The 24866-nt window shown below is 38.4% G+C and overlaps 1 protein-coding gene and 1 pseudogene across 15 annotated transcripts in view; one reads left to right on the plus strand and one right to left on the minus strand.

Annotated features, from left to right (window-relative positions):
* lrrfip1a (leucine rich repeat (in FLII) interacting protein 1a) overlaps positions 1–20140 on the minus strand; it is a 34710-nt gene extending 14570 nt beyond the window's left edge. For 4 of the 14 annotated variants that reach the window (XM_081367464.1, XM_081367467.1, XM_081367466.1 and 1 more), the window contains exons 1-10: positions 19492–20140; positions 8828–8914; positions 4702–4719; positions 4472–4528; positions 3331–3375; positions 3038–3088; positions 2853–2885; positions 2426–2494; positions 2297–2338; positions 2043–2102 (exon numbers count right to left, since the gene is read on the minus strand). In XM_081367464.1, coding sequence (XP_081223590.1) covers positions 2043–2102; positions 2297–2338; positions 2426–2494; positions 2853–2885; positions 3038–3088; positions 3331–3375; positions 4472–4528; positions 4702–4719; positions 8828–8914; positions 19492–19581 — 552 coding nt within the window. In that variant the 5' untranslated portion in view covers positions 19582–20140. Of the gene's footprint in view, positions 1–200; positions 231–405; positions 490–2042; positions 2103–2296; positions 2339–2425; positions 2495–2852; positions 2886–3037; positions 3089–3330; positions 3376–4471; positions 4529–4701; positions 4720–8827; positions 8915–19491 lie in introns of all 14 variants that reach the window. The other 10 variants (XM_081367460.1, XM_081367471.1, XM_081367472.1 and 7 more) reach the window with 4 other exon arrangements.
* Positions 20141–20858: 718 nt separating this feature from the next.
* Positions 20859–23291, plus strand: LOC308692346 (NAD(P)H dehydrogenase [quinone] 1-like; annotated as a pseudogene). Its single transcript has 6 exons — positions 20859–20862; positions 20951–21118; positions 21220–21397; positions 21662–21713; positions 22848–22896; positions 23008–23291. The product of its transcript is annotated as an NAD(P)H dehydrogenase [quinone] 1-like (transcript).
* The last annotated feature ends 1575 nt before the right edge of the window (positions 23292–24866 follow it).

Below are 24866 nucleotides of genomic sequence, written 5' to 3' on the forward strand. Positions count from 1 at the left end.
GGTATGTCAAAGCACAAGCAATTAGCTCGGTCCTCAGGCGTTTGTGGTCTGTGTGGGTTTAAGATCTAATAACCCTGCATGACCTGCTGTGGATGAGAGAGTGAAAGCATGTGAAATGTGTGTACAGAGGCAGAGCTGCACATATTATTGTACAGGAAGTGCTGTGGGGCAGAGAGTATAATAAGAGGAGCAGCACAAACCCTGTGCTTCCTGCTGTGCAGCAAAGGGAGCTAAACAGACAGGAGAGATGAACATTTCAAATCAAAAACAGACCGAAAAGGCAGAGAACAGCAAAACTTGTCTGAAGAAAAAGAAAACTCCAAATGCTAAAGTACAAGAAAAGAGGGGATTTGAACACTGGACAGAGATTAAGTGAGATGGAAGGAGAGGATGAAGATAACAGACCTGGTAGCCACTGTAGGAAGGGACTTGATGCTTAGAGGAATAACTACTACTGCTGTTGTACAACTCAGATGAATAGTAGGCACTCTAAAATAATGGGAAATAATGTAGATGGAATGAACGATGAACTGATGAAGACAGGAGTCTGAGAGACGACACGAAAAGCTGCAATGCAAGGGCGTCATGCCAGCTAAAGTCAGAAATTGTACTACATCGGCTTTTCACACTTGAAAACATTCACCCAGGATATTTTAAACAAATTTTCTTCTTTCAGCTTTACACTGTTTATACAATCCCTGGGTTGGAGAATTTAGAAATTTAGCATTCTACTCTTTAAAGCAGCTTGCTGCTATCCTCTTTTTACAATAAGTGTGAATCGTTGCTTACCTAAGTGGCTTTAAAGGGTTAGTTGGTTAAAAATAAAAATTCTGTCATTAATTACTCACCCTCATGTCGTTTCGAATCCGTAAGACCTTCGTTCATCTTCGGAACATAAATGAAGATATTTTTGGAGAGCTTTCTGTCCCTCCATTGACAGCAACGTCATTGCAAATTTCAAGGCCCAGAAAGGTAGTAAAAACATTGTTAAAATGGTCCATGTGACTACAGTAGTTCAACCTTAATGTTATAAAGAGCTGAGAATACTTTGTGCGCAAAAAAACTAAAATAACGACTTTATTCAACAATCTCTTCTCTTCAATGTCATTCTCGTACGCTGTTGACATAGTGTAAACAGCGCAGCGCTTCTGGGTTCTGCGTCAGAATGTCGGCTCATTATTGGCTAGCTCCTGGGTCATCACACACGACCAGCGTCAGCCAATAGTGAGCCTACGTTCTGACACAAAAAGTATTCTCGTCGCTTCATAATATTAAGGTTGAACCACTGTAGTTACATGGACTATTTTAACGATGTATTTACTACATTTCTGGGCCTTGAAAGTTGCACTGACGTTGTTTTCAATGGAGGGACAGAAAGCTCTCAGATTTCTTCAAAAATATCTTACTTTGTGTTCTGAAGATGAACGAAGGTCTTACGGGTTTGGAACGATATGAGGGTGAGTAATTAATGACAGAATTTGAATTTTTGGGTGAACTAACCCTTTAAGACAAAGTTTTAGTGTGAAAAGCCTTTTTTGATACAATTCACATGCATAAAACCATTAGAACCACACCTAGTATTTAGTCATGTTGAACCTACTAGTTTTCAAGTTACCCCTGCAGAAAATCTAATGCCTAAGATCTTTGGTTTGTTTTAGCTGGGCTCCCACACGTCCCAAGCTAGTATTCATAAATAAATAAAATAAAAGTCTTTGATAATTATCGGCCAATGCTGATAATTAAAAACAAAAACAGATGAACTTTAGTTTGTTTTAGCTGGTCTCACACACGTGCCAAGCTAGTATTCATAAATAAATAAAATAAAGTCTTCGACAATTATCAGCCAATGCCGATAATTAAAAACAAAAACAAATATAAGCCAATATATTAGTCAACAACTAGGGTTTTCGTAAACAAACGCATTCCTTCTCAAACACAGTGGCAATCATCCACTCATGTTAGACATACTTTCATGTTAATAACATAAAAAGTGACAAGGCCAGAGAATCAGGAGGTTAAAGAAATGCAGGATTGAGACCCACCGACTGCAGATCAAGTCTAGAGGAGCGAGACCTTTTGCTCTCGTCACTGAGTTTGGAGCTCTGTGTACAAATACACAGAATTCAGTTTACAAGCATCACACCAATCTGTAGCACATCACACCACAATTAGTCACTTCTGCATCATGATCACTGCGAACGTGTGAACAACACAGTCTCCTAGACTTCATTATAGGTGAACCAACATGCTATTAATCCTCAAACACTATCATTACACAGTTATTTGGGTCACTAACCCGACTAGACAACGTGCTGAGATCATCATCATAGCCATTGCTCTGTGGGAAAGACAATATGTCATGATTGATATAACATTCTCTCTTTATAGAACACAAATATGATGTGCATAATTGCTGTGAACGTACGGTTTTAGAAGAATGTTTTTTCTTTTTCTTGGACTTCTTATGTGAGTGAGAGGAGGTGGCCTGGGGAAGCTGGGCAAGATGGTGGGAAATGGAAGTAGGATTAAAACGGCAGAAATTGCTGCTCAATACTTCATAGTTGTGCACTGTGACATGCAGGTGAAGTTTTTAGACAGACATTTAACTGTCACACACAGTCATATTTGTTAAACCCCATCACACCCCATTTGTAATGTTGATGAAACAATTAAAACATCACAAATGTAGCATCAGGTATTACAAGTGTTAGCTATACTTAGTTGAATCACACCACAGTGCAAAAACAAAATGTCTTGTGAACTCAGTTATGTGCTCATCTTACTTTTACAGGAACCCAAAAGTAATGACATAAAACTGGTGCCTGAAACATTTCCTAGCCTGCGATTCTTACCCCGACATAAGCACCCGCCGCATCCAAATCCAACTGCCCAGACAAACAAAACCATCATCAGAATGTAGAACAATTTGGTCTGTTTTATAACCTTTAGACAACACACTAACATGTACCTTCACCATACACTCTGACCCACAGTACAGAATGTCTGAAAGGAACAATACAGTTACACTGATACTGACCCGTATGTTGCTCTTGCTCCCCACTGACGTCCGTTCTTCATCATCTGACACCTTGGATAAAAAAAAGAGGTAAAATGAGATGGAGCCCACAGTTAGCACAAGTTTAAAGACATGTGCACATATACAGCTTATCAGCAGTAAGCCCCGAAATGTAAGTCTGCCTTAATGTCTCTATGTAATTGCATTTGAAATGGAATTTCCAGTGTTTTTCAAGTGTTTGAAGAAATGTTTTGCTTGAGAAGTGTGCATGGAAGTTTGAGGAGGACAGACAGTGAAAAGACAGAAATACAAACCGAAGCATTTCTCCGTGAGACACGAGTATATCGCTCACTATCCTCCTGAGAGAAGAGAAGAGAAGAGAAGAGAAGAGAAGAGAAGAGAAGAGAAGAGAAGAGAAGAGAAGAGAAGAGAAGAGAAGAGAAGAGAAGAGAAGAGAAGAGAAGAGAAGAGAAGAGAAGAGAAGAGAAGAGAAGAGAAGAGAAGAGAAGAGAAGAGAAGAGAAGAGAAGAGAAGAGGAGAAGTATTTGCAAGATGGCAGAAGAGACAGACACACAACACTCAGCAAGCAAGGTGAGCAAATGGAAGCATGCAAATCAGTAATAATTGATGCAAGAGCAATCTCTTTTAAAAAACAGACAACTTAAGACAATACAAAACACAACCCACACTATTAATTGTACACAGTTGTTATTGTTTTTTGTAAAATAGTGTGAAACATATACACCCACAATGCCGTTCAAAAGTTTGGGGTAAGTAAGATTTTTTTTTGTAATTAATTAATTAAAAGTAATTAATACTGTTGATTATCAAGGATGCATTAAGTTGATAAAAAGCGAAAGTAAAGACATTTATAACGTTACAAAATATTTTTTTAAATAAATGTCGTTAAAAAAAGTATAATTTCCACAAAAATATGAATACATGTTTTTAACATGGATAATAATAATAAAAAACTATTTTTTAGCATCAAATCAGCATATTAAAATGATTTCTGAAGGATCATGTGACACTCAAGACTGGAGTGATGATGCTGAAAATTCAGCTTTGCCATCACAGGAATAAACAATGTTTTAAAATATATCGAAATAGAAAATAGTTTTACTGTTTTTACTGTATTTTCTTAAATAAATGCAGCCTTGGTAAGCATTAAAAAGACTACTTTCACAACAAACAGTAGTGTACATAAAAGTATCTACAGTGCCATTAAACACAGATTAATATAAAGGCTGATTTCACTTGTTGAAAGTGCAAATCAGCCTTGTAGGGGTATTGACCTAGTGTTATGAGACAAATAACCCTGTGCTGACTCTCTTAATTATTAACAGATAAAACATGAATGCATCCTGTTTCGCAATGGATCCCTATCATGCAAAAATCAAATGCTGATAAAACTAGAGGCCTGAAACATGCACAAAATCCCAACAGTGAATGTACCATCCACTGCTCAATGTCCCCCCATTTGTTGTCCTGGTTATCCAGTCCATAGTATTTCTAAAATGAGAAATCCAACAGAAACCAGGAAAGAAAAAGAACTTCAGCTAACAAGAATGACCTGAAAGTAATACATTAGATTAACAAAATGTGACAGAAACAGCTAAATAAGCAAGAACAGAAGGAAAAGAATTAAAATATTAGAGTAGATCTACAAGCATTAGATGTCCTACCTTCTGCACCTGATAAATCTACATCACAGGAGGCCAGCAAAAGAGGATCAGATGAGCAAAGGAAAGAAAGAAGCCAGATTGGGAAAGAAAGGGAAAAAGAGAGGCATTGATTATTTGACATGACAGAGAGCGAACCAAGTGGAAGATTGTGTACACAAAGATAATGGAATGGAAAGAGAAAGCTGTTAAATTTTTAGCGATCCATCAGGCAGGTGTCATATTACTTGGCTTGGCCTAACAGGTGAAAGTGAAAAACACCAGTTTACATACTTGACTCAAATGCATGAAGGTTATGTGGATCAACAAGCAGAAAAATTCAAAGGCATCACAGATAAGATATAATTATCAGTCAGGAATTTTAAGAATCACACTGCAAGTTAATAAAAGCATCGGAATTATGCCATGCAACTGTTCAGATATCTAAAGATATACTTAAGAATTAAAGATGGTCATGTGATTTGGTCTGTGGGGTAACAGGATTCTTTCCACTGATGTTTAAGGTTTCATTCAGTGACAGTCCACCAGTGACCAAACCAATGAACAGGACTAGACTAGTAAAGCAGTGGTGCGTTTAAAATGACACATTCTCATATTTGTTCTTGGCCATAATTTTTGAACTTTTGTAAGAAACCATAACATCAGCAGAAAAGCTGAAGATTTGGGTTTTAACAACATGGTCTGGTCCCCACAGTAAACTTAAATTTACCTCCTGCTAATGACACAACTAAACATTGTAAATAGTTTTTTAAAAAGCCTAGGCTATTCTTCCATTGATTTCTTGATAGAAAAATACATTCTATTTAACAGTTTGTGATAAGAATTTTAATAATATAATCAATTATTTTGAATCTGATTATCTTATTGTCTAATATTCTACTGAACTTATTTTTACTATAACCCTTCATTCTCACTTACTGTGAAAAACCTACAGAATCTCACCCAACTGGTTTCCCATGTATTTGCTCCAGTAACAAAATCACATTCCTGTAACAAAATCTCTTCCTTGGAGGTAATCTTTAATTAGAGACTTTACCACAACATGAGTGCTCATTTGTTTCTGCAAAACTCTGCACTCTCATAAAACAAAGAAACTAAGAAACTGTCAGGGTATGATAAGAAAATGTTTAAGATGACCGTGTACTCCATTAGGCACAAAAGAAAACATTTCTCATCTTTCCAATGCTCATTTAGTAAATTCAAGCTCACCTTCCTCAGCACAGGGGTCTGGGGTCGCCCATCGATCACTTCCCTAGCCCCTCTACGCACTAGTCGCTTGCAAGCCGTCCTACTAGTATCAGTGTCCCCGTCTACCTCAAGACTGAGGAAGACAGAGACTTTATATGATCCCAAAGATATAGTCTGTCATATAATCCAAACCCCACAGCCTGTTTGCGCTACAAGTTCATCTTCACAGAGTCCTGATTGAACTCTTCCAGATCTATTTTGTCACAGCATGTTCAATCTTGAGTCATTGTGTTCCTGATTACTATAATGATCACATCCCAGATAATGAATGGGGACTGAGTCTGTTATCCTGCTGCAGGTACGGCTGAAAGCTCATAATCTACTTTAATACTTGGCTGGAGTTTTAAAGCCACAAAGCGCACACCCTTAACATTCTCACACACCTCCTGATCAGACCGGCTTTAACTCTGAATACTAGCTAATCTTTCAAGTGTGACCTGGGTATGTGTAAAACCTGTGTTTATCTTCATTACATAAGTTTGTTGTGTCTGAGCTCACAGTGTGAGTTTCTGGTTTCCCATTCACTTCTGACGAACCCTGAGCAACAGTTCATTCATATGCAAGCACCTAATCAAATGTCCCTAAATATCTACAATTTGTTTGTATTCGTGCTACTGAACCCATGCCATACATACCTGTGTGTGCAGTTGGCTGTAGCAAACCAGCATGAGCAGTCATAGTGCATTAAATTACTAATTACACAGAATCAATCATACACCTATTGGAACCAAACCTTTCTTAAAATCCAGCTGCCTTTACAATGAGGAATGTTCAGACAATGTACTATTACAGTTCAAAAAGCCTGACACATCAAATGAGTAACTCAAAAACATCTATAAATTCTGTTTGTAAAGACTTACAGTAACTGTACTGTAACTGGGGTAAAGTACAAAACCTGCAGTAAAGCTGCAGGGTGCTACACCAAAATAAGCATAAAGACAGACCAAGCTTTTTCATGAATGGTAATGCTATTTGAACAAATTCCACAGACAACCTAATCCAAATAAACCAATTCCATGTTATTGTTCATTTACTATTGCTGTCAATAGACCTTAAAAGGATAGTTTATCCCAAAATGTAAATTCTGTCATCATTTAACTTCTGTCAAAAAGACATTTTGAAAAATGTCTTCTTTTTTTTCCATGCAAAAAGTAAATGGGGTCTTAAGCAACACTGGACCCTGTAAAAAAAAAAAGCAATCTATTTAAAACCACCAAACTGCTCATGATATAACTGATATTTCTGAGTATTAGCTGAGGCTGAAGTTCCAAAGTAGCAGTTCAAATGGCCTCTTAGGAGGTCCTGACCCAAGGGGTGATTAACTGACCCTGATCCCTGTTAACCCAGCCACAACATGTCTTTCAAAGCACAGAGCCCACAATCATGATGAAGATTAAACAAATTGAACATAATCGGCTGACAGCGTTGTACATAAGCAAGTCAACAAGACCATGAGAAAGATTTAATTTTGAGAATAAAAGCGGCGTTTTCTATGGAAGCTTGTTTCCGCCACAAAATAAAAAAAATTAAATGATAATTGCGACTTTTTATCTCACAATTGCGAGTTTACATCTCACAATCCTGACTTTATTTCTCAGAATTGCGAGATATAAAGTCAGAATTGCGTGAAATAAAGTCGCAATTGCGTGTTATAAAGTCAGAATTGCGAGATATAAAGTCAGAATTGCGTGAAATAAAGTCACAATTGCGTGTTATAAAGTCAGAATTGCGAGATATAAAGTCGCAATTGCGTGTTATAAAGTCAGAATTCTGACTTTTTTTCTCGCAATTGCGACTTTATATCACGCAATTCTTACTTTATAACACGCAATTGCGAGTTTATATCTCGCAATTCTGACATATTTTCTCAGAATTGTGAGATATAAACTCCAAATTGTGAGATGTAAAGTCCAATTCTAAGTGGAAAAAAGGACTTTTTTTTTTTACCTCAGAATAGTTTATCTCACAATTCTGACTTTATAACACGCAATTGCGACTTTATATCTCCCAATTGTGTATTATAAAGTCAGAATTGCGTGAAATAAAGTCGCAATTGCTAGAAAAAAAGTCAGAATTCTGACTTTATAAGACGCAATTGCGACTATTTCACGCAATTCTGACTTTATATCTCGCAATTCTGACTTTATAACACGCAATTGCGACTTTATTTCACGCAATTCTGACTTTATATCTCGAAATTCTGAGAAATAAAGTCAGAATTGCGAGATGTAAACTCGCAATTGTGAGATAAAAAGTCGCAATTATCTCTTAAAATGTTTTATTCTGTGGCGGAAACAAGCTTCCATAGTTTTCTGCTGGTAGTTCAATAGAAGAAAAAAAATAAACTTTTTAGTTTTTTAAAAAAAATTTAAAGGCCTACAGCTCAACACACTCTTGGAAAGGTCTCCTCCTGTGTTTCAACATTGTGTAATGCAGATTATTTGTTTTTGAGATGCTTTCAGTGCTTAAACTGGTCGTACGTGTTATGATTATTACACCAGTCAAAGGGGACATATCCACCGTATGCGCAGGAAGGAGTTAAGCAGGTAAGACCACAGGGATGGGATTTTCCCAGGATTTTTCCAGGAGGCCACCTCTTGCTGGTGGGCATCTAAAACAAATCTAGGTGCTGGAACAGCACTGTCATGCTAGAATATTTGCCAAAGTCCTTTTTAAAATATTTCTACATATATTTGATTTATACTGAGATCAGATCCAAGTACTATACAGATAGATAGATAAGATAGATAGATGGATAGATTGTAATAATATGTACATAAAAGTTGATACCAATCATATTTTGACAAATGAAAACATTTAGGAAAACTAAGGCTAAATTTCAACCCGAGATTAAGCTCACAGTGATTGTGTGTTTCTTCACCTCTTTCTGTTGTCTCTCCAGTTCTCTCATTCTGATCTCACGAGCTTCTGCACGGGCTGCTCTCTTAGCTGCCAAACGGGCTTCAGCCTGCAGGGGGCGGGTGGGGGAAAGAAAAAGAGAGAGAGGTAAATTCATTAAACCATGAACATTTGAGCATGAGCAATGTAGTAAATGCAAAAAAACACAAAACAAACACATAAAAGCTTTGCACTAAACTTAAAAAAAATATATATTTTCATTTTTTTTACAGGAGGAACACAGGAAACATAATGTCATATGTGATTACATAAATATGTTTGTGTACCTCACTGTCATAATGTTTCATGTACTGTAATTGTATACTCCTCAAGATGGCACATGCTTTGTTTACATGAGTACGCATGCGTCTATTTGTGACTTTAGTCAATCACACTTTGAAAGTCCTTTTAAGGAAAAGACTCCCTTTCAGGCATGAGGGGGAGAGAGAACATGCACACTTCCTTCCTGTAGATGATGCCACAAAATGTGCAACAACCAGATAAAAAAAGAAGAAACCTCAACTCCAGTATTACATCACACCCTCACATAGTGATGTCTCTACCTTAACTCCACCTACTCTTCCACACAATCCCATGCTACAAATAATCTTTACACCAGAGCAGTGACTGTAACATTCCCAGTTTTGCACCAGTTCCACAACACATTCTTGAAAAAGCAGCAAAATATGTATGATTTAAAGAATAGGGGTTAAAATAGTGAAATTACTACTTGAAGGGATGCATGCATTGCTTTAAAATGATTTCCTGTGTTTGTTTGCCGATGGAGAAAACCATAATGACGTGTTCCCGAGTAAATGTCAGATCATATCTTAATGTCTCAGACTGAGGCCTTCCGTCCTTAACGGAGTCGAGCAACTTTCCAAGGAAGCAGCTGTTTCTCACCACAAAGGTCTTGCATCCCTTTGCCAACAAAGATGAAAAAAAAAATATGGATCCAAAATAAATATTTCCACAGTTTCAACCATAGTTATAGTACTAGTAGTTCTAACAGAAAATGATGGCTCTAATTTTGTTTTTAAGGACAAGCAAACTGGAATTGTAACCTTTCACATCCTCAATGATATTTTATAAAACCATTTGACTTAATTAAATGACGGTGCTGTGCAGCGGTCAAACAACATCAGAATTAAATGTCCAAAATCTACTTTGTAAACAGGAAATGTGTGACCATGTCTTGTTAGTCAGTACGGTTGTAATGAAGGCAGATAATTATGTAGATAAACTGCTAGGGAGAAGTTACCAAAGCAAACCCCAGCACTTAAGCAGCTGTCTAAACATGTTTAGAACTTTTCATTTTCCACGAGCACAACAATACACCCATGCATACAAGCTTTAAAATAACAGCATTACCAGCCAACATGGCTTTGACTCTGCTGAAAATGTTGAATAATATTTCACTTGGGGAAAAAAAAACTTAGACTAAACATAAAGAGTAATAGAGTCTTCTGAAAACATGCAGGAATAAATGCACTCTATGACTGTGGGACTAACAGGGTAACCAAAACTATGCCTTTTTTTGACCATAGCAGGAAGTTAGAGAGCTGACTCATTCACAGTTGAGCCTGATCACACCCTTCCTGCAGTATTAACAGAACTAACTGCTGATCGCACAAACACCCATCACTGCTGCTCGGTCCTGATGTGGACATCATGTGCATGTACAATGATTTGCATCAAATAATAATACATTTTACTAAACAAAATCTATTCACTCTATGCATAAAATTGAGCATATGCACCTAAAAGGAGCAGGATAGAGGCAGCCACCTTAAAGAAAGCATGCACTATTCTTCCTCTCTGACCTAATAACTTTTTTTTGATAACCCATGTTCATATTAAGGCCTACCTTCTTGCAGTTATCAAAGTAGACCATTATATCTGTCACGGTGAGCATATGATAGCCTGGGTCATCCGCATTTCCCCCCATCATGATAATTCACACACTCTTATCACAGAAGAGAAAAACAAAGTGGCCTATTTCACACACCTCTCTCCTCTCACTCTCCTCAACAGCTATTTTTAATGACCCAAATGGAGCAGGCTCTATCAATAAACCCAAAATGCTCTAATTTAATGAACGTTCTGTGATGTGGCTGTTCTCAACGGGAATGAAGTTAGTTCCACAGCTGCCTGGTAGAGACCTTTTTTGGAATAAAACACATTGTTTAATTGTTCATCAAGTTTACGTTGTGCCTGCATCAATGTTAATATAAGTAGTTACTACATCATGACAATTTTTTTTTGTTTGTGTGGCGCTAGCTGATACGCCTACATCTTGGATGTAAACTACTATACAACACAAAAATAAAATTCTCTGACATTTCCAGGTCCCATGATGACCATTGGAATCCTACATGCATGTGCGTGTACAAGATACCATTCATTTCTTTATTCTTTTTTTTTACTGAGGGAAAAACTACTGTTCATACTGACCTTTTTCCCCCCCTAAATTGCAAATATGAGCACCCATGGAACATCTTAGGGTTCAATAAACTCTAAGATGGAATTTTGTAAGATAATGACATATTTGTCTCAAATGATTGTGGACAGCTTTACTAAAACCCTTTATTTGGTGCCTTTTAAGGTAGACTGCAGAACAAGTCCTGGGAGTTCAATAAATGCCAGAGTCCAGAGCACTTATCTATTGACATAAATACCACAGAAGGAGATGCCAAGTTCACCAGATCTCTCTCTCCCACGGCCTCTTGTACCATGCATGCTAGGCTGAGCGGGTACATGCTAATCAGCTGGACTGCTAATAGACCAGCTGTAATGGAAAATGAAGGGAACAAACAGAAGGTATGCAACACAAATGACTGGAAGTCCACAACTGCTCCTTCTTCACTGTTTTTGGACAGTACTCTGGAAGCAAAACTTACTATAGTGTAAAAAATTAGGCATTATTAACTCCAAAACTATGACTTATATAAACCAAAAGAGACTCTGGCCAGTTTCATTCATTTTAATGTGGAAAGCTCAATATTCAAAATGTGAATCATTTTGCCATCTGTGTAAACTGGATTAACTGTCTTCAGTATGAGACATAAACAGTCTTTCTCACTCCAGTACTAACGTAAGAGCCAGAGACTGGAACATATGAGATCACTGGAGACGTCTGCCACATTTCTGGTCTGCCCATATTAACACCTACATAAATTGTGCCAGCCTGCCATGTCAAACATAAACCATACAATGTCGGATCTGTGTGTGGTGGGTCCATATTTTAGCAGTCCCTAGGATCTGTGACAGGTTTTAATATCAAAAGTGAGCTTGAGCAAAAATAAACTGACCATGTAGGGCTAAAAGAGTTTAGGAACATGAATTTGGGTCATTCTGAGCATGGAGAAAATTATGGCAAAAAGGGAGGGAAAGAAAAAGAAGGAAAAGAGATGATAAAATTAAGTGACCATTACTTAGTGGTAATACATCATTTTTAATTTAAACCTCAGACAATGGAAAAGTAAATTTTCTATGTTTAAGGGATAGTTCTAAATATAAAGATATTATCGCACAACGCTAACTTGCTAAATGCTACCATGTTAACTTATAAACATTAATATCATGATTTTGCTTTGAAATCATGTGTATTGTTAAAAGCGCTTTACAAATACAATTGACTTGACTTGAAAATGCTGTCATCTTTTACTCACCCTCTTTTCGTTTTGGCTTGTTTGACTTTCGGTCTACTGTGAAAATGCAAAAGAAGATCATTTTAAAAATGTCTTCTTGTTTTGGACCCCAAATGACTTTCATTATATGGACAAAACTGTTGAAACATTCATCAAAATGTTATCTACTGCTTTCTGCAGAAGAAATTCAGACAGGTTTGGAATGACATGAAAGTGAGTAAATGATGAAAGAATTTTCTTTAGGTATTTAACTACCCCTTTAAATACTTTGCTGTTCCAAATTAATCTGCAGAGGGAACTATAAGTAAGCCATTCATATTGACTTCCCAAAAAGTCCAAACACTGTAGCTCTGCGGTGCTATCAAAACATTAGTATCTTGCTTGAGCAGTTCGACATGTCCTGTTCTGTCTCAACCAATGACGTTTGCATCATTATTCAGGCAAACCCTTTCGACACATTTCATCCTTAAACCCTGAGAAACCTGAGGCAGGCAGGGTGATGTTTTGATGCCAGAGTGCCCATCTCATATGACTGCACAGAAAAGCAGCTTTTCACAGAAGAGAAGATCTAGAGTACTTGACCAATGCTTGCTTCACTGACAACACGAGTTACTCAAGAGTAAGCGCAAACCTGTGAGAGAAACTCTAGCCTGTTGAAATGTAGGAATAAGAAGAGAGTAGCATGATGGTGAAAGAGTGTCTCATCTACTGGTCTCTGGTTTCTAATGGCATTCATTACTCTCTGTTCTAAAACCTAAGAAAATGACTCGCAGGTGAGCTAGGTTTACAATGCAGTAGAGCTGATAGCACTCTAGATTTCTCCAGAAGAGATTAAAGCAACACTAAGGAACCTTTCCTCTTCGGTCGCCCTACAGGTTGGAAGCGGAATTGTCCATTACCGCTGTCGTAAATAATTTTGCCGCCCGCAGCCTACCGTCACACCGGCTTTGAATGAACGATGTCCACAGACAAGGTAGAGTATGTTGCATGATTTCATGAAAGCATGATGTATTACGACATCAGAAACGAAGAAAAACTAAATAATGACTATTGTAACGCTTGACATAAAGCAAGTCAAATTTGTAGTTTTCTTATGTCTCATTCGAACTACAGAAACACGACCCGGTTTGGCCAACTTGCATAGTGCGGTTATAGCAGATATAGGGCTGCAAAGTGAATCCAGAAGTGCCTTTCACCCTGTTACGACTTGATGAACCACTGAAACCATTTCGGAAACATTATTTTAAGGTAAAAAATGTTACTTAGTGTTGCTTTAAGAGTACGAGTCAGAGACCAGAGCTCATTCAACAGACTGGTGAAGGTGGTGAAGCACTTTGAATTTATGGAAATTTTATTTGTTTATCCTACATTTTTTATGTGACATCCTAAAATTTGCATAAAAATATTCCAATGGAAACCCAGATATTTAAACCCTAGTAATTGTAATATGTCTGTGGACTCCTTTCTCAATGTTTAATGATCATACTTTAGCATTATATTGGGCACATGTAACAACACTCAGAATCTCTGAGATGAAGAGGTCAGCTGGAGTCAGAGTGAGGGAAAACAGAAGACAAATTGTTTCTTCATACAGAGGAATGAGCAGTGTCTTTGCAACATAAAAGCTGTTTCACACCTACATTTGTCAAATAAACAAACAACTTGCACCAAATGGCCAATCCGATACCAGAGCAAGAGTTTGTCCGAATTCCTTTCCCTTTAGCAAATGGTCTTATCAGACCAAAATCCACAACATGACCTTGTACACCAAGTTAATAAATCATGAAGCAGGAACCATTTTCTCTCTCTCTGCATTTCACATTTTTGAGCAGAAATGTAACTTAAGGGAATACAAGTTAACACTTTTTAAAAAAGGGAGGAAAAAACAATAAAACAAGACTTCACAGATAAGAAGACATATGTGTAGGATTACCATATACCTCAAATCCAACAAAAACAATATTTTAAAGATAAGTCATTATTGGTTATTCTGAGGATTATAACAGAAAGCATCATTGTATGGTGCTAGGTCACTGAAAACCCTCTTTGACCTTTTTATAAACTGTTGAACTACTAAAATTAGGAGCACCTTATATTGTGTTTACATTTACTCATTTAGACACTTATCTTAATCAACTAACACTAAAAAATACTTATGTCTAAATGTAAGATGTATGCATTTTAATTGTATGTAATGTGATGCATATTTGTCAGTCATACATAAATGAAACAAGAATGCGATTTTTGTAATAGTACTTTTAAACAATATACACAGTAACCAGGTTATATATTTATCATTAATAAATCAAACATCATACATTTTATCTATCTGAATCTTACTTGTTCCACAGGTAGCCATATTTAACCATGTTGATGCTTTTTAATTGATTAAATATTTTTTACAATTTACATATTTATGCTGATTTTCATTTGAAAATATGATTTAAATAAAATGGATATTAAAACCTAATAATAAACTATGCCATTATTAATTTTTTTAATGTACAAATGAGGAACATCGCAACCAATTTGTCGCAAGAGGAAATAATATTCATAGTACACAATGCTAGTTTTACAACACTAAATTCAAGTAAAAAAAAAAAAAGATAAGTAAACAAGCTAGAGGTGAAATACAGAAAAAAAGAGAAAGAGACCTTTAAATAAATAAATAAATAGGAGTTATGCCTAAGAAGCAGTTATCGCAGCAGTTATCGCAGCAACCATGCTTATACACAAACATCCTGACCAATCAGCATAAAGAGCACTAGAATTAATCCGCATTACTCCTTTAAATGGGATGCATCCCAACAGCAGAGAATAAACAGGAAAGCAATTGTGATAACAATCTTCAGGGGCCCATCAGTGACGTCAGGAAAAAGGAAGAAAACCCTTTCTGAATCCATGTCCTTATATGGAGAGGTTCCATTCTTGGTGAAAGATATCAGCATGCGAAAAAGGTTTCTGACTTAAGTGTGCTGACATTATTTGAGAGTTTTCTACACAATGTCTTGCTGTATAAACAGTTCTGCAACAAGGCTCTTGAAGAAAACTGAAAGGAATAATGCATTGTTGAATACAATCCAGTGCACGTTTAACCTTGGGGGCACTCAGAGCTTATCCTGAGGGAGGCAGAAACATTTTTTATGATTGTCATTGACCAGTGATAAGCAGGTGATAATGCGTCAATGCGCTACTGTGCTTGGTATTATTCATAAACCCATATTTCTGTGTGGGCACACAAATTATGTATTATGATGTCAGGACTCTTCTTCTGAATGCAGAAATACAAAACTGCTCCTGACAATGAGTTTAGATTAACAAACAGCTCTCATCCCACAATCCAAAGTCTGAGCCCAGATTAATGATCTAAACACCCTCCAGAGCACAAAGCCTGGCATCCTAATCTGCTTGTAACCATCTCAGATGCATTCTGGCACTGTCACGGTGTCATCCAATGACTGAGCTTGCTAGTAGCTTCCAGTGGAGAAGTTTAACACAATCATTTTTGAAATGTTGAGACTGTTAGCAATGAGAAATGTTAAGTACAAGCTAGTTTACACTATCAAATATTTGGAGTCGGTAAGATTTTTAAATGTTTTTGAAAGAAGTCCTCTATGCTCACCAAGGCTGCATTTATGTGATTAGAAATACAGTAAAAACAGTAATATTGTGAAATAATTTTATAATTTAAAATAACTGTTTCTATTGTGATATATTTTAAAATGTAATTTATTCCTGTGATGGCAAAGCTGAATTTTCAGCATCAATACTCATATGATCCTTCAGAAATCATTCATTTGACAGAAATCTATAACATTATGTTTTAATGCGCATTTGATCAATTTAATGCATCCTTGCTGTATAGTATATATATCTCATTTTTTTAAACACTTTTGAACGTGTGTGTGTGTGTGTGTGTGTGTGTGTTAAACAATAAGATGGAGAACATTGGCTCAGCCTGGCCTACTTTGTATCCATGTGCTAATCTCACTAAAACTATTCTCACACAATTAGTTAAGAGCTCTGTTGTTTTAAACCAATCCAATCATTCTCTAATAACAAAACTATTGAACACATTTTTAACAGACTTGCCAACATGCGTCTGTCTCAATAGCCGATTTCCAGCTGTAAGCCTCTTTTACATAGTAGGGATCAGTCCTGCCAGCAACTCAACTTCCTATTGTGAGTTAATTGCTCTAAAGACTGGAAATCAACTCTCATCTTACTTGAAATAACACTGGTAGTGACAGTGACAAATGAGCTTTTGACAAACCATTGTCCTGCTCACATCTGATTAATCATACAGACTGACATGGTACAGTTACGCCATAAATCACATAATAAATCAGTCAGCACACAAAAAGGTTTACAAGCAGAGAGCATTTCATATTGGCTAGTTTTCTGGCTTAAATAATAATTGGCTTGATAAAAGCACTGGCTGCTCCCCTGACTGTAGAAATGTGAAATGTTAATACAATTCGAAATAACTGTTTTCTATGTTTAAAAAATTAATTTAATTCAGCTGAATTTTCAGCACTATTACTCCAGTCTTCAGTTCAGTGTCACAAAATCCTTCAGAAATCACTCTAATAACGCTGATTTGCTGCTCAGGTCACATTTCTTATTATTGTCAATGTTGATAACAGTAAGTGCAACTTGTGCTGCTTAATATTTTTGTTAAAAAAAAAAAAAAAAACATGATACCTTTTTCCAGGATTCTTTGATGAATAGAAAGTTCAAAATAAAAGCATTTACTTAAAATAAGTATTTATAATATTATTATAAATGTCTTTACTGTCATTTTGGTCAATTCAATGCATCCTTGAAGTTGGTCTGCATTTAAATTGAAATACCTCATCTAATAAATGAGGAGTGTTGTTGTAAGAAACTTTTTTTCAGTATGTGCCAAAACTTTGCGAAATGTTGAACCAAATACATACAGCTGAAAACAATCTATTTATGTCATGCGTTTGTCTTACCAGATTCCACAATTTTAATCTGTATAACTAGAAGGACAAACAAAATACTGAATCAAAGTGTTGAGTAGCAATTGTTGAAATTGTTTTACAGGAAATCCTTCACTGACTCATGTTTTACTGAGGCCATTTCTCACTCTTACCAGCTTAGCTACATAAGAGAGCAGCAGAAAAGCACAGCCATTAAGGGTTACTAATGCAGATGTTATCAGCATGTGTTTCCATAGCATCCGTCATCAGATGCCCCTGTTCCCTAATCTGCTCATTGTAATGGCCCCCCAGAACTTCATGTCTGGTCTTGAGGCTGCACTAACAGCTGCCCTGAGGGCCTTCTATTTTTAAAGCTCTTGTTAGAGAACCAACGATCACATGAGGGCCAACATACCAGCCTGTCAGAGAGCAGCAAGTGTGGGACAGCAGCCTATATCAGCAACAAATGCAGGTACCAGGTGAATAAATGTGGGACATGCATGGAACACAGGAAGTAAATACTGAAATAGGCCCTCAAAAGAAGATAAAGTGGCTCTGAAAGAAATATATAAACCTTAAAAAAATAGCTTATTTGTAAAGGCATTCAAAACCCTTGAAAACGTGCCAAGCAGCAAGTAAAAAAAAAAAAAAAAAGGGTTACACCACAGTATCTTGTCATCGTCAAACTGAAACTAAACCTGCTCAGAGAGAAGCTCTACGAGACCTTACGTGACCTCGCTGTTTAAATTTGCAAAAGCACTGTTGCAAAGCCACATGGGAGAATACTAAAAAATTAATTTCCATTTCAAGAGAAACAGGTTTGATCAGAAAAAAAAACCTTTAGCGGTCATGCTGAAATTATACAAATGTGGGACTGAAAGATGCTTCCTGATTCGATGTTTCACAACATTGGTGTGTTTAACCCGAATCTCTCTTTATCCACATGATCATTTGTTGCTAGAGATCAACTCAATGTGCTACAGAAAACAAAATGCACTCTTACAAATGGGCAATTGTCAAGTTAGGCTACTTTTAAACATTTCAAACAGGTCCTTCCTTCCAATAGCAGTCAGACTCTTTAACTGCAATAACAACATCATAGCATTTTTTGTGTATTTTCTCACCTGTTGTTTTGTCTGAATTTGTAGCTGGGGTAACAAGTGAATTTCCCCGGTGTGGGATCAATAAAGTCTATCAAAGTTTTACACATCCTCTGACACTAATTTATTATTTTTTTTAGCTTATTGATAATGCATAAACACCAATAAGTGTTTCATACTGTAACTCAGACTTCCCCTAAAACCAGAAGGTCATGATCAATGGCAATAATAAATGCATCTAAACATATGCATATTACACACAAATATAACATACCGTATTTCTCACTCTAAACTGAGAGTACAGTGCATGCTGACAGTAGAGTGAGAAGGCCTCTATATCCTGCCTACTACTAAGCATGATGTCTCAAGCAGAGACACACTTACTAATAATAGAATGCAACATTAGCTAAATGATATGTATAACTGTCTGTTACACTCTTTACTTGTCACTATGGGTGTGCAAGGAAGGAACGTCAGTCGAAGATCTGACTGGCCAAAATCATTTCCTAAGCCCTCAAATCAAGGTTCTCTCCACCATGACCCAAACACCTGTTCCAGCACATCAAACTCAGCTTGCACACTGCTAGCACTTTCAAACACATTACTGCTATGATGCAGAAAAAGAACACCTTTGACCAAAACAGCTCAGAAACTTGTAGATAGGCGAAAGCAACTAAAAACACTAGGAGGAAGCAGAAATAAGGAAATGATCTACAACTTGTACATAAGAATAAAATATGAACAATGCAGGGCCACGTGAGGGCAAAAGCATGGACTTTACCTTAGTTAGGTTTCTGTTACGTTAATTGGATACTTGTGAAACTGTGTAATGCTCTTTGGTTTAATAAATAAACTGACTCAGAATGTAGAACCATGTGATTTTAGAGTTTAACCCTCTAATTCTGCAAATGAGACCATTGCATTAGTTTATCTCTTATGAGATCAATTTACCTCTTTTGCGATTACGTTGAGGGCATCTTCCTCGGCAGTCAACCCATTTTTGCTGGTGGTTCTTTTACGTCCTGGCCCTTGAGACCCCATTGGTAACCTTTAATAAATCTTTCCGAGAAACACACGCTCCTTTACGCGTGAGAACCGATCCTTTGGAGAGTTATTCCTTCAGCAGAGGCATAAGAAAAAGAAAACACGTTTCCAACTCTAACCAAAAAAACAGCGAGGCTACGTCGTGTCGTTCGCGACGCGGTTCATTGTGTTACATCCGTCTTTTTGCACTCTTCCTAGTGCTGTACTGAGAAAGACTGAAGAGTCACCGGTGCTGAGAGCGCAAACGCCTTTTCATGACACACGTGTCGCCTCTGAGGAGCTGCCAAAATGGCTGTAAATGATCTAGACTAGAGTTTGTTTGCTTAGAGAGTTGGGTTCTTTAACAGTGTGATTGTCAGTATAACCGCTGGGTTAAAAGTTTTCTTTTAGTTCATTGTTGCGCGGATGGACTGTGAGCGTCTTTTGGGGGAGTTTTAGGGCTCGCACTCGCAGACCCTCTTCGCTATTTTTAATCATGGGAGTCTGCTGCTAAAAACAGAAACCTTATCTTGCACTTCTTAAAGTCATACCCATGTGCTTACGTGCCTTTCGCAATAATAAACTGCTGGATTTCATTCTGAAGTGAAAAAAGCACTGCTGGGTGGGCAGTGCTATAGTATAATTGCTATAGCAAAATATATTGCTATAGTTTAACTAGCCTCAGCCTGACCAAGTGTGCGGTTTAGGTGGTCTCAAGCACATCATCAATCCAGTTAAAAAAACACAAACTACACCAAAGACCAGAAAAGTTTCCCTTTTCCCTAGCAGAATTGTAGCCAAAATTATAACCTGGCCATGATACAAACAATTTCTAAGCAAAACAGCTCGTTGTTTAAACTGAGTCACCAAATTTATAGTTGGCCTATTTTTTTATCTTTATCATTATATTTATCTTTATCATATAGGTATTTTATTTGTATGGCTCCCTCTAACCCTAATAGACGTTTATGTCTATCGCTCCAGTTGCTGGTGCATGTTGACATCTAGTGGTAAAAAGGTAAACTTAGCAGGCATAATGCGATTCTAGTTTATTGTTTTTTTTTTTTTTTTTTTTTTTACGATTCATATGCCGCTTTTAAGAAGAAATACATCCAGTTAATAATCACTTTAGTTAAACTTTTTTTGCTGTAGATTTTTTTTTTGGAAAGCCTCTAGCCTGCCAACACTAACTGATTAGTAAATTACTTTCAGCTGTGCTCAGGTGATTGTGGTTTTAAAAGAAGCTCACAAAGCTGTTGTTTTAGTTGATGCTCTGAGACCTGTGGGTGAGAAACATGGGTAGGCTATATGTTCTTTTGTTGCTGCAGTTGATATTTGTTTTGTTGCTGCAGTTGATTTATTGTTTGATTTTTCTCTTCTCTTTCAGCTGCAAAGACAGTGTTGATCGTGTATGCGCACCAGAGTGCTGGCTCTTTCAATGCGGCTGTTAAAGATGCTGCTGTAGATGTGCTGAAGAAACAGGGCTGCAATGTTCTTGTGTCTGACCTGTATGAAATGAAATTCGAGGCCACAGCAACCAAGAAGGATATTACTGGTGTGGAGGCAGTGTTATATTTGTTTAGAAAATATTAAACTTAAAAAAACTTTTGCCCTTATTGGAGCGCAATGGCTTTTTTGCTCAATTTTCTGTTTCAGGAGCATTGAAGAACCCAGAACACTTCTGCTATGGAGAGGAGACCATGCTGGCCTGGCAGGAGGGACGACCATGTATTGGTTCTCGGTTCCTGCCGTCATGAAAGGCTGGATGGATCGGGTTCTTACCCTTGGTTTTGCATACACCTCAGAAAAGCGCTACAGTGTGGGCATCTTCAGGGTAAGGCCTTCAAATCATAAACTAATCTTTCATTACATGCGTTAATCAGAAAAGGTTAAATGTTGGTTATTTAAAGAAACGTGAGTGGATTATTAATAGGTGAGTGGGTTCCCTTTCAAGGCGGTAACTCAACATTACGTTGTCTATGACGTATATGAGGGAAGGAGTTCCCATATACGTCATAGACGACGTTATGTCTCGTTCCCGCCTCTCAGGGAACCGAGGTTACGATAGTAACCGGAGACGTTTTTTAACTTGTGTCAGGAAAAGAAAGCCATGTAATCTTCACCACTGGTTCCCATGAGACCATAGCCGCGTTTCCACTGTCAGGCCAGGGCTTTAAACGGGGCGTGCCGGGCTAATGGCCTCGGGCCAATAGCACCGGGCATGCGTTTCCACTGTCGGGCCAGAAGCTCCACAGCGCTTCACTAAAACACGCCCGTAACACGCCTCTCTGGGACAACGTCACACTAACCCATCATTTCACCAACAAATGGAAGTTTTATCAGAAAACTAATCAGAAATCACTGGAAACAGCGTTGAAAACAAACACGATAAAAGCGGCCGTTTGCTAGCTTTTTTTGTGTTTGTTTAGCAGCTACTTGAATATTTAAAACCCAAGCATCGATGTTTTACCACAGGTTTACAATAAAAAGTGATACATTGATCATAATGAATTAATTTATGTAAAAATTGCACATTAGTCACTCAGAAATAAATTACCGTTAGGTCTATTTCACAAAAGAAAGAGGACACACTTACTTTTTCAGTCGCGTCTGTTTCTTTAGCCTATCTGGTAACTTAGTAACAGGACATATTTACATCACATTTAGAAAAAATGATAATTTCTACAAATATACGCCATACGACCTGAGGAGCTTTAGCACTCTCTCGACTCCCATAGCCTACAGATATTTTCAGTCAGAGAAACAGAGGAAGCTCCCGAAAAAAAGTTTATTTTTTGATAGTCCGGTTTAAAGAGACGAGACGTAGGCTATGACAGATAAAATAAAAACATGACTGTGATAGCCTTTAATATTGGTCTGATTTCTTCAAGCGTTCGCTGTTGTTTTTTTTACTATGCGTATCTTCAAGCGTTTACTATGTTTACTATGGTAACGGCTAGCGCGCATAGTCTTTTGCATCACAAACAGAAGGCATTCAAACATGAACGCGATTTAAATTATTTTATTTTTAAGTCTTTAATGCTGACAAAATCATCCGGCGCTGCCGTCTCCCAACGGTAAACTCCTCCTCTGTTGGTAACCACTCCTCTAGCCCGAGCTGGCCCGCTTTGGCCCAAGGTATTCGATGGGCCAGAAATCCTGGCCGTTGACCCCGAGTAAGCCCCGATCAAGCCCCGGAAGTGACAGTGGAAACGCGACTGGCCCTGGCACGCACTAGCACGGCCCGGCCCTGGCCCGACAGTGGAAACGCGGCTCATGTTCAGCTCCAATGGGATCAATGGAGATATGAATGTTACTCTGTGGCCAGTTCAGGTAAGACGCTTCATCCCTTATTCTTTTACCTCAACCAGGCTTCATTTTGCACTGTTTGATTTCGCATGTCATATTTACCTGGGACTGCTGTGCTAATATTTTCTTTTGTAGAATGGTGTCCTCAATTACTGTGGCTTCCAGGTCCTCGCACCACAGGTCTTCTGGGCACCCACACATCTCTCTGCTGAGGCTCGTGACCGCCTGTTGAAAGGCTAGAAACTCGTCTTCAAGGTCTTTTAAGCGAAGCGCCTCCCTCCTTCCCACCCGTAGACAGTTTTGATAAGGTGAAAGGCTTTCAGCTGAAGCCTGAAGTTCATGAAAAGCAGGCTGATTCTCCCTTTGGTCTCACTGTGGGTTATGGCGAGCGGATAATGCCTTTTCTAAGTCTACCCTGAAGAAGGTGAAGGAGCAGTCTACCCTTCCATCGCCATCAGTCCGTGTCTATTTTTGAATGGGATTGATAGAGACGTCAGACGACAGACCGGCGGCGACGTCACGGCGGCGTCACAGTAGTAACGTATACCTTACGGCGACGGCGTACGTGAGAAATGTATAAAAAATCATAACGTCTGAACCAGGCACGTCGCCTAATAAGACGCCTGATACACACGTCGTCCCTCAGTATGTCGCCTAATAAGACGCCTGATACACACGTCGTCCCTCAGTACGTCGCCTAATAAGACGCCTGATACACACTCATACACACGTCGTCCCAATCTAATGTTATTTTTCCGATGTTGATAACGAAAAGTGAATAGCATGAGTAAGATTGGATTTGCAATAGGCTATATCGGGAGACATGATTAAAATGAAGAGGTTCGAATGTAGATTAATTTAGATGGATGTGAAGCAGCGGCTAGCTCTGTGCTTGTAACGTAGGGTGTCGGACTGACAGTGCCAATGTAATCCGAGCGTAGACTCGTGGACGTCTTGATGGCCTTGACTAAGCCAGAGGTCACAGGTATCGGATCTCGACTCAGAAGGGAGGTGAGTAACCACTGACGGGCAATTGCTGGCCCATTGTCGAAGCTCAAAGCCTCCGGCGATTAAGAGAGAACATAGTTGATCAACTAGGTCTCTGGCCTCTTGAGGGGAATGAAGACTATGTAAACAATTATCAACATAGAATGATTTTTCAATTGCCTCTCTGACTGGGTCTCCAGACTGGCTGTGGTCTATGACGTGCCTCTGTAGGGCGTAAGTGGCACAACAGGGACTACATGTGGTACCAAAAGGGAGAACTTGCCACTGATACACATCAGGGGGTTGCTCCGGCTTCAGGTCACGCCACAGGAATCTGAGTAAGGGCATGTCATCAGGGAGCAGCCTCACCTGGTGAAACATACCTCGAATATCACTGCTTATGGCTACCTGATGCTCTCGGAAGCGAAGTAGAACTGCTAGTAGTGATGAGCTTAGCGTAGGACCTGGAAGAAGAAACTCATTTAGGCTGTGACCTTCATATTGGAAGGAGCAGTTATAGACGACCCGGTTCTTGTTATTATGCTGCACCATATGGTGGGGGATGTACCATGACTCTGTGGAGCACGCAACTTCTCTCGGTTCCAGCTTGGCTATGTAACCTGCCTCCTTCAGCCTAGTTATCTCAGCCTGGTAGGCCGAAGCCTGGTCTGGGTTCTTAAGCAGTCTCCTTTCAACACTCCTGAGCTGAGGGAGAACAGCTTCTTTGGTCATGGTCAGCTGTTGCATGCTCTGCCTCCGAAGCAGTGGTGTAGCATACCACATCGTCCCTTCTACCTCCACTCGGACCGTCTTCTCCTGCAAGAGTCTGATGGCTTCTTGGTCTAGCTTGGATCTCGTCACTACCTTTTCGCTGCGGTAGGGAATCACATCCATCTGCCATAATCTCTCAACATGAGCAAACAGGTCTGTGTTGGGGAGGACAGAGGTGAAGAAACACTGGTGCGTATTAATCTCGTGACGAATCTCATGATTAGGACCTTGAAGAG

Source organism: Scardinius erythrophthalmus, assembly GCF_964197995.2.
Source record: "Scardinius erythrophthalmus genome assembly, chromosome: 6".
Classification (NCBI taxonomy): Eukaryota; Metazoa; Chordata; class Actinopteri; order Cypriniformes; family Leuciscidae; genus Scardinius; species Scardinius erythrophthalmus.